We start from the raw sequence: 10,680 nt of genomic DNA on the forward strand, positions 1-10,680 counted from the left end.
CACGCTATTTCATGCCTTGAAAATTTGTACAGAACTTCAAAGAGGGGACTGAGACCTACCCTAAGCTAGAAAAATCGTTTTAAATTTCCATTCAGTACTACCATGACTTTTATACTTTTGAAATAATCTGTAGGTTACTAGACTGACTGCCATGAAGCGTCCATATTTTTTCCAGCCATTTTAACCTCTTATCCAGTTTAGGGTCATGGGGGCAGGTGGGTGAGTGGGTTAGAGGTCATCAAAGATAGCCCTTTCAAGTGTTAGTAACGTGTCAGTTTAGAGAATGGTGGTTTTCATTTTGGCAGTTGTTGTTTTTTAATGACCCAAATTAGTTTGTAGGATTTTTAACCACAGTTGAGGTGGCTGCTGGATGCGTTCTCCACTAACTCTGTTGGTTAATCTTATGATCGATTTTGTTGTTGTTGTTGTTGTTGTTGTTGTTTTTTTGCTTTTGAAGGAGCCGGTGGTGGCAGAAAACACTTGAAAGCAACTGGCTTTGAGGGCAAATCCTACTAAAACTGGCTCCCTTGACTCCCCTGACTTTTCATTTGGTGTAACACAATTGACATTTTAATCGGCCCCAGATGTACATTGTGCTAATTAGCGAACGCTAGTGAACATTATAGTCAAGCTCACTATAATACCACTAATCTGCCCTCAAAGCTGGAGTAGATACAGTGCATACAACAGAGCAACTAGAGTGGAGTCTAAAGAGTGGAGTCAAACAAACCTTTTTCACTGATGAGAACAGCCAGGGATAATTTGCTTTCTGATCCGCATCTCCATTTTTGCCACTGTGAATTGGTCCCGGGACCTTAAAGACTTCGCTCAAAGCCTCCGTTTGCTTCACAAAGTCTGCACACAAACAGCAGAAAGAAAATCTTTGAATTGGCCTGTTCAAGTTAATGTAGTCACCAAAACCCAGTGAGGACTGCCCCTCTACAGCATGAATGGTCATCCAGGAATCGCAGGAGAATTATTACATAGATACGGTACTAATTGTGGAGAGATTTGCGAACACGACAAATTGGACAAGGTGCAGTTTATGAATAAACATGGAGGTGATTTGTATTCATCAGCATGACTTCTCAAGTCATGAGTGTTTCTTTAAACAATGGTGACCCTGCTTCTTATTATGTAAATGATGAAAACCTCATTTGAATGTATGTATTTCACTGAAGTATTATAATGTGTTCCCTGGGAGCACATCATTGACTTTTGACTTTAAAATTACTTGCAAAGCTGAAAGGAACAACTTGACTATTTGTTGTTTATGCAAGTTCAAACACTGGTCTGATGAAACTGATGTGCACTAGTAATCTTATTAAAATCTGATTGCTGTGGCTCTGCTCTAGATGCTCGAATGCAAAACTGCACGTAGTGCAGGATATCTCTAAATCTTGTTCCACGTCTGGCTAGTAACCTGGACTGCCCTCTCCAACAAGTTTTACATTTAAAACATTTAAATTCATAAGAAAAAGCCCAAAAGCATCCTTTTGCCGCACCTGAAAACGGTGACCTCTTCCTGTGATCATCGTCCCAGCACTGCTTCATGATGCTGATCATCTGTTCACACTCAGGAGGCCTCTGATCGGGTATCATAGTCACACAGGGCCTCTTCCCCTGCGACACCTGTAAGAGCACTGTGGTCACACTGCAACCTGCATCCAGATTTAGATGTAGATGAGCACATGCAGTAAGCAGTGAATGGAGCAAAGTGAACCTACTTGTTTGATGGCTTTTTTCAAAGTGTGTGTAGGGCACTGAGCCAAAGTATTCATTTGGGAGAGTGTAATTTTCTTCTTCTACAAATGATTCCTCTGATTATCCCTCTAATGTTTAAGTTCTCACATAAAAATAGCCACACTTTTAACCTCAAAATCCGATTATTTTTCTCTAAAACATTGTGGTTATGAATCCTTAGTGGCTTATTATCAATGTGGTATTGGTCTAGACATACCAAATGAATCATTGTGCTTTTAACGTGTTTGTGGGTTTGTGCGTCATTACCATACTAAGCTTACAGACAGTTACTGTCGATATGCCAAGTTAAGATAACAACCTCTTGGCTTTGACTTTACTTTGAAAGCAGTATAAAGTTGATCTAATTCTGTAGGAAGACATCTGGCTTTTCTAACTCGTCTGACTTGCCACTTCAAAATCTTCACAGACAATTTTTTTCTCAGAAGGAAATGTCTAATAATGGAATCATGAGTACTAATTAAGCCAGTTTACCCCAAAGCACATTTTGGTGACATGTTTTAAAGCTTCTGCGAGTTTTGTTTCATATGTTTCACAATGTTATTCACATCATTTAAAAACTATTTCTAAAAACACTGAAATGAAATCCCTTCATGTTTATGCAGTGTTACATAATTCCTTTCTAAAGAAACGCCTATTAATCATGGAATGAAGATGGGATTCATTTCAAATGAATAATTTCCTACCTGCATACGGTTTCTGTTGTGTCAGAATTTCCCACATCACAATTCCAAAGCTGCAAATCAAAGCAGAAGGAAGCACTTCAGTCCTGGCGTTCTCATTTTGGCATACTGTGTATTCATTGAACTTTGTGGATGTCCTCCTCACACATAAAAGGCATTGAAAGCTCTTTTTTGTTCAATGAAAAGCTTTTCAGCAATGAAAAATAAATAAATAAAAGTGCAAAATCGAGTGAGTGATATACATCTAATATGTCCCTCTGACTTCTGAAAGATTAAAGTATATATATTGTACAGCAAGGTTACACTGTGTGAAGTGTGAACTGTGCGCTGAATCAGAAAAAAAGCTGTGATTCTGATGGTGCAATTTCAAAAACACCCTTGGCAAGTCACCTGTAAACATCAAAGGTAGTTCCTGGAGGATCGGGGGAGTGAGTGAAGGTCTCTGGAGGAATGTAACTTATGTTCCCTCTAGCAGCCAGACGCTCCATGAACAAGGTCTTGTTCATGCCCTCCTCCCAGTGGATTAAACCAAAATCTGAAATCTTAGTGAAAAAAACCACACACACACACACACACACACACACACACACACACAAAAACAAGAATAAGACAATGTTATCGAATTATCATAGAGCGCTCTGCAGAGCTCAGAATAAGCCAGGAGTTCATTTTAAGTTTCCAGAAGTTTACTGACCTTGATGTGGAGATGATCGTCCACAAGGATATTGGAAGTCTTCAGGTTAAGATGGAGTAGTGGAGGTTTCATGCTGTGAAGGAAATTCATGCCCAAGGAGGTCTCATGAATCATCTGAAACTTCTTCGGCCACATCAAACTGTGACTGGTTAGAAGATTGTTCAGGGACCCATTACTCATGTACTCCATCACAAGTGCAGTCACTTCACTGCACATGCCATATATGGGAATTATGTACTTGAATTTCAATTTGGCTATGCTGGACACCTCCTCTATTATTTTCCTGGAATAGAAAAAAAAGGCTGTGATTTTATTCGAATTTTGAACTTTGACCACTGGAAATGTTTTCTGTGAAAAACATCAAAAGTAGATGTGGTGAGAGCGATGGATACAATGAATCCAATAGTTTTTGTACAATTCAAGATGAAGTCCGAGTCCAATAAGCATTACCAAATGTTAGTTTAATCTTGAATTAGTTCCAGTTCACTGATATTTGCCTTGGACAATATACTGTTTACCTTTTTTAGAATAGGTAGTGATGAATCTCTTGGCTTAAGCCATGTTAATTCTGTAGTTGGTTAATGTTTAACTAATACATATTCACCAATCAGTTGTCATGTCTGGTTCAGAGGAGCAGAAATGTGTGTGATTAATCATAGCTGTGTTGTAACAAGTCCACGTGGTGTTTCACATTGCATTGTTCTGTACAGCCGTTACACTCCTACTGCCAAGTCTAAGTGCTCCCTGTTGCCTGTGATGGTGTTAATTTAGGCCTTCAGAGAGTGCGTGGTGCCATAATATAGTGGGGTGGGATTCGTTGAAAGCTTTGTCATATTACAATAAGATATCCTGGCATCACAAATGCTAATTAAACGATAAGCTGTGGGCCTTTCCTTTCTATAGACCCAATATTCTTCAAAGTATTCTAACAAATATAACTTAGTTCCCACCTGTAAAAGTTGTTTCCACACAAGGTTGTGTCAAACGTTTTCAACGCACAGTTTTCCCGCCAGAGCTTGACCTTGACCTGGTACACCTCACCAGATTTGCATTTAGCCACCTTGATCCAGTCAGCCTCAAAATCATCCTTCTGGAAGTTCCTGAACTGCCCAGGAGCTCGGTCAAGGCGATCCATGAGTGCAAAGCTCCTCTCTCACACAACCCCTCAAAACAATCTCAGTCTCTAATCCTTCACATCAACAGGGTTTATCTTCCAGATCAACATTGATGAGCAGCACCGCAGGAGCTTGTGTCTCACACAGGGAGAGAAAAAGCCCAAGAACACAGACACACTTTAAAATAAGTGGAGCTAGCTGTGTGGAAGTTACGAGGAGTGACATCCAAACTAAACTACATTCCAGATCTGTGGGCGGAGCTGAGCTGAGTTGTAGAACTTGTTTGCTCTGCAATGCTGCAAAGCTTGTTTTTAGCAGCCGAGAATGCCGTCATTGCTTTCGGTCAATAGTGAAAGAACTTTTTCTTTCTCCTCTGATGCCAAGTTGCGATAATTTTTACATGCCAGTGCACTCATGTTATACCATTCTGTTTAGTGTGTCTGTCAAAACACTAAAACCACCAGAAGTAAGGTGAATGAGACTGAACACATCACTGCAGTGGTCTGCTGGGGGACCTGCGGGTCAAAGAGGTGGTTTTATTATTATGGCTGATCACAGTAACCTTACTGGCTCATGATCCATTCACTTTAACAAGGCACACCACTGACACATATAGTTGAATGGCTCAGTTGCAATCTGAGTTGAAGGATATGCCCATTATTAACACACACACACACATTTGCACACACACACACACACACACACACACACACACACACACACAGAAAGCTTTCACATTCTGCTTGCTTGTGCTTTTATTTAGAGTTCACTCTCCTGCACTGGTGTTCTTATGCCTGTGTGCCTGTGTGTCAGGTTGCTCAGACATCAGTGCTTCCAAGGCGTCTGCAGGTCCCAGTCCACTGTTGCATAAGAGACACTGATTAGACGATATTCAACAGCTCTGCCACTCAGCCTGAATCTCACGCTCCACCTGTCCTCCTAAAATCTGAGCCAAAACCACACCTGAGTACTACAATCAGTTTTTAAGATCAATAACCCATCAGAACCCCCTACAGTAATGTAATCTGGTGGCTCTGCTTTGCCTTGGGAATGGTTTGACTCAATTTTTCCCCTTAGCAGGGAGGCTCAATGCAACTGCAACTCAGACAATGTTGATGGGAGTGTTCTCTTCAAATTGATGATGCCTCCATCCATATGATGTACGGCATTGATTGAATAGCTGCGATAGCTATGAAAAGTTTGTCGTCATAGACATACTAGACAGTGCTCTGTACTGCCACCATAAAAAGACTAATTGAGGGAATGTGTTTTCAAAAAATGTTATTCATTGTTCCTGCAGAGCTCCAAAGATTTGAACAATCATTTTGACACACACTGACCCTGGAGCTGTTTCGGCAGCATGTGGTGGCCCAGCACCTGGAAAATCTCATCTAACTCATCTAGTAGGCGACGTTTTGTCACAAAGCTCTACTCTCTTTTTTTTAAAGCTTATTCTTTGTTCTTGCACTTATTTTTTAGTTATTCATTTGTTTTTTAATGTGTTGGGCACTGAACTGCACGCCAGCTGGTTTCTCTGAGATTAGATGTGAAATCAAAGACGGTGTGCAAACACATTAGCAAACACCTTGTCTTTGTATGAACTTCAAGTAGAGGACACAAAGTGACTGCCAAAATAAGAAATGATATAAAAAGTTTGAAAACAGTCATAGTCAGAAGAACATGATGTGTTTCTCATTTAAAGTTTACCTGAAACTGTGTGGAAAATTGACTGAATAACTTTAGAAATCTTTGAGCATTCATTATGTGTAAGCATCCACTACCACAAAACAATCAAGATCATCGTTTTACCTACACCTTACCCTCAGCCTAGCTGGTTTTCCTGCCACAGTTTAAGACACAGAGATGCAGAGAAAATGAAATAAGAAAAGACTTTGACCTGGTAGAGTCTTATTGTTTTCTGCATACAAGAAGAAGGACATCATTTCAATTACATTGTGCCTCTATCTTCGTTAAGGCTGGAACGAGGCACAGCATTGCTTCATTCTATGGAGCTGGTCATAGAGTTAATTTAGCATATTCCAAATGTATCAATAATCCTTAATAATGAATTGTAAATTTAGCAGCATGTGATAATAGTGCACAGGCACTATTATCTGTAAACCCATTTCCTCTCCCAATCTTTCACAACATTTATCGTGAAGGATTGGGAGCCTTACATTTTCTAATTATGTATTTCCATCTTTCTGCATCATTAAAGCGGGCTTTTCTTTAAGAGAAAAGATTAAACTGCCCGGCTTATGCAAAAGGATTACGGTAATAGAAAGCTCATTCAGGAAGATGAGAAAACAAAGACATCCTCTACCTTCTCTTCTATTCCCACCTGCTGTTCTGGTTTATAGGCTCATTCAGTTATACTCCACCACCATTCAACCCCCTTTAGAGCTAAATTTATCTTGGGACATGAGGTTTTGTTGCGATGTTAACTATAGTGATGAACTCCCACATACATTTATAGACACACACACACATATATAAATGATTCCTGTGGGTCCCTGGTAGCTTTGGTACTCATTTGGGCCGTCTCCCTTGGGTTTCTTGATTCCCATACAGCAAATTTAGAATAAATATGGTTCCCTTGAGAGCAAAAGTCCAGCAAAAATTCCCAGTTGTCTGCAACTCTCTCTGTGAAGTCTATCTCTTATTGTGTGTGTTTTTGTCTTACTTTTTACACAACACATATAAATGTGATTCATCAGGTTCTCTATGCATAAGGCACATCTTATGAGAGACCAACCACAGCCCAGCATTCTGCTGTCATTTCATCCTCTGAGCTAGCTTTTTGTTCAGGCTTTCATTTGTGAGACATGGTTAGAATTTTTTGGCTAATAATTCTACTTCTAAAGGATTTTCCCTTCCCGGCTCCTTTTAAATCTGTCAGCTCTCCCTGCAGGGATGCAGAGCGCATGTGGAACACATCTACAGGGTCACATTCATTTAGACATGTCCTATTGATTATATGTTTATTTTGCAAAGCCCAAAATGGGATAATCTCTAACTATATTATTGTGAGGCTTTACAAGATTATAGATTCATTATTTCTGCAGAGCACTATCAAAGGGCATTGTGGTGAGCTGTGAATGCCGTTGCACTCATATATAGGAAGACATGAGCAGAATTAATAATTTAATGATATGAAAGATCTTCACTTAATACAAGGTCACATTTGTTTTATTTTGACAGCATATCTTCTTCCACAAAGACCAGAAAGGCTGTTTTCATCACAGGCATAAAATATGCCCTGCTTAGATATATTTTTTTTATTCTGCAGATGGCTAAAGTGTCAACCCCTCAACTCAAGCCCTAACTACCCAATCACTTTCATTCATCCTACAGAGACGGGTGCAATAATAAATGAATTTAACATTCACTGACAGCCACAGCGTCATGCCTCACTAACTAGCACTATTATTTAGGAGAGACTCATGGATTGATGTTCTAGTGTAAAGCAGGCATCCGTGATAAGATTTCAGATAGGCTACCTGAGGGTGGAAGTCTGTCTTCATTGATGGAACCCACATCTTTAGCTCAGCCAATGGCATTAGCAAGCTCCACCACACCCGGTAAGCTGACTGGTTAGAGCTAAAGGGTTTTCGTCCTCTAATGGCTAACAAGCTTAACTCCAGCATTTCTTATTAATATTCTGTGAACACAGACGCCACCACTGGACTAGAACATTGCTGGGCCTCTCAAGAGCATCATTTTTTACTCATTATTTATTTCTACAGAATAATAAATATTGTCACAATGTTAAAAAAAAAAAAAAAGGAATAATATAATGGTTACCAAAAAAGAGTCAGACTGAAAAACTGTGAAATAATTATTTATCCTTTGTGTAGTGGTTCAAAATCTGAGGGTGCAGTAATTTAGTAGTGTTTCAAATTTAAATCCCATATAATATAAAGCAGGGTCGATTTGCCTAGATCAGCCAAAGTCAAGAGTCATTCTGCACACTGTGCTGTGGCCTACTTAAAACCTGAGAAAATCCCATGGAGCTCACCTAAAAAAAGAAAGTGATGTATATTTTGGAAAATTGTATTCAAAAAACATGAATAACACAGGCTGTTGACTATGTTTTTCGTAATGCTACCCAGTCATATTCAAAGTGACCCACCTGACCCTAACATCCATTTAAAAGCAGCACATTCTGGTCAGGTTAATATCACAAACTGACCATCTCCTAATACCAGTTTTAATTCACATTTTACATTAATAAATAAATGTTTATACACCTCTAACTCTACACATGTGAGTAATTTCAAACTGAATTACTGTGGCTTACCTGCAGTAACTTCACCAGCAGTGCCCACCCCACACTGTGGGAATCACTGGCCTAGGCACACGCAAAGTAACATATAATTTACTTATTGTTTGGACTTTGATTTAAAGGTATATTATGTAAATTCTGATACCATTAGTTAAAAACATGTCTGCTAGTGCATGAAAGTGGAAGCACAGGAGTTGTTGTCTTCGCCAATGTGTCATATTTTGGCTTAAAATGGACTCAAGGAGCAGGCTGGTTAATATTTAGGGGCAGCTGGTAATTGGCTGGGGAGGATGGTTTATCAGGGACGCGACCAGGAGCCCTGCCAGAAGAAGAGAGAAAGTGTTAACAGCAGCCAAGATCAATTGAACAAGACATTGCAGACTTCTTTAATTAAGTTCCACTATCTTCTTTTTGGTCTTATGAATAAAGTTTCCAGAGATGTTCACGGCTGGTAGGCCAAAATCCAAATCAGACCAGGGGTGCAGGGAATGGTGTTCAGGCAGGTGGAAAGCAGGTAAATCCATTTCTATCCAAGGAAAGGAAGTGACTGATTGAAGCAGGCGAGAGTAGCTGGAGGTGTTTGAAATATTCTTCAGGTAGGTTGCGATTCAGATTTATAGGACAGGCTCCAGAAAGGAGATGACAAAGCACAAACACTAAATGTAGCAGGGAGGGACTTATTATAATTATCATTATGATCATCATCATCATCAATCAGGATTTGAAGACCAGCTCTAGCCTCCACTCTTCGCCAGATGGTCTGCTACCTCACGGTGGGAAATCAGCTCATATAATATTGCTTAATGTTCATGTTCCTCCTCATGTTATTTTAACATGATTTTCTCCCTGCATCTTCAGTATCCACGCTCTAGGTTCAATACTCACCTGTCTCTCACCATGTCTTCCAGTGCTGGTCAACTCAGTCTTCATGTTTCTTACTTGTCTGCTCTCCTGCCTGCAACAATCCTCCGGACAGGAAAAATGTTGTACATCTTGGCTACTCACTCCTTGACTCTCTCGGACACTCACCTAGCTGCCTCCCCTGTTTCATGTGCGTCACACATGAAACAGATATTCCCATTAACTTTTACACTGAATCCGTCAAATCAGATCTTCATAGATCAGAATTGGAAATTTATATTTTGTCCACAAATAGTGGCATAGTTGCAACATGACATAGGTCATGTCATGGTCACAGGGAGATTACCATCGTATTTTTCCTGAAGTCTGACTGACATATTTAGCAGCAGTGAGGGCTTCCATTAATGCCAGGAAATCCAGACATCAGATAAAACGTCATTCAAGACACTGTGTTCTGGGCACCTTGCAATGTTTATGAATACAAGTTAGAGAAATTTTAGATTTCTATAACTATGAAGTCTGAGTTTATACTTTTAACAGCAACACTGAGAATGTTAATAGATAGAAATACAAAAAAAAAGTGCACAGTTTTAGATTCTCCTATAAACCAGCGGTCCCCAACCCCCGGGCCTCGGACTGGTACCGGTCTGCGCAGAGGGAGGGAGTCTTGAACACCTTGAGCTGAACTCTATGCTGATGGAATCTTATCATTCAAATACTGCCCCTGAATTTTGTGTCTGTTTTTGCTCCCACTAAAAACCCTGAAGGTCATCATCCTTCATTGGAAGTCAGTGTTGAACTCCCTGCACAGCAGTGCACCTACATTCAAAATGAGGAAAGAGAAAGAAACAGCGCTAACAATGTTCCCCAAAAAAACTTTACTGGTGCACATAAAATGGATCATGGAATATTATGTTAGGAATACTGCTAGAAAGGATTTTCCCATTTGTATTTTGCTTCATTGTACTTATTAAGGATTCAGATTAGAGATTGAGATCAGGAAAAAATTCTTCTTTAGACACAGATTAAAAGTAAATCAGCACTGATACATATTCTGATATTTTTTCCCACTATTTCATATTATTAGCCACATCATATTACAGTGTATAGATACAGAAGCAACATTTCAGGGCTGTTGTATGTTCTCTTGCAATAATAAATGAGCTTCTACCACAAAGACTCGATATAGGTAACAAGACACAAATGCATACATTATCGTGTATGAAACAGTTATTCACAAGCCATTATTCTCAAAGTGGGAAACAAAGCATGCTGATTTCT

The 10,680-nt window shown here is 39.6% G+C and overlaps 1 protein-coding gene across 1 annotated transcript in view; it reads right to left on the reverse strand.

Annotated features, from left to right (window-relative positions):
* ankk1 (ankyrin repeat and kinase domain containing 1) overlaps nucleotides 1-4,273 on the reverse strand; it is a 7,977-nt gene extending 3,704 nt beyond the window's left edge. The window contains exons 1-6 of the mRNA XM_005720941.1: nucleotides 4,110-4,273; nucleotides 3,139-3,421; nucleotides 2,835-2,986; nucleotides 2,448-2,497; nucleotides 1,506-1,661; nucleotides 731-855 (exon numbers count right to left, since the gene is read on the reverse strand). Of these exons, the coding sequence (XP_005720998.1) occupies nucleotides 731-855; nucleotides 1,506-1,661; nucleotides 2,448-2,497; nucleotides 2,835-2,986; nucleotides 3,139-3,421; nucleotides 4,110-4,273 (930 nt within the window). The remainder of the gene's footprint in view (nucleotides 1-730; nucleotides 856-1,505; nucleotides 1,662-2,447; nucleotides 2,498-2,834; nucleotides 2,987-3,138; nucleotides 3,422-4,109) is intronic.
* Between the last annotated feature and the right edge of the window lie 6,407 nt (nucleotides 4,274-10,680).

The sequence above is a fragment of the Pundamilia nyererei genome, unplaced genomic scaffold (assembly GCF_000239375.1).
Source record: "Pundamilia nyererei isolate P.nyererei 1_Seehausen unplaced genomic scaffold, PunNye1.0 scaffold00003, whole genome shotgun sequence".
Lineage (NCBI taxonomy): Eukaryota > Metazoa > Chordata > Actinopteri > Cichliformes > Cichlidae > Pundamilia > Pundamilia nyererei.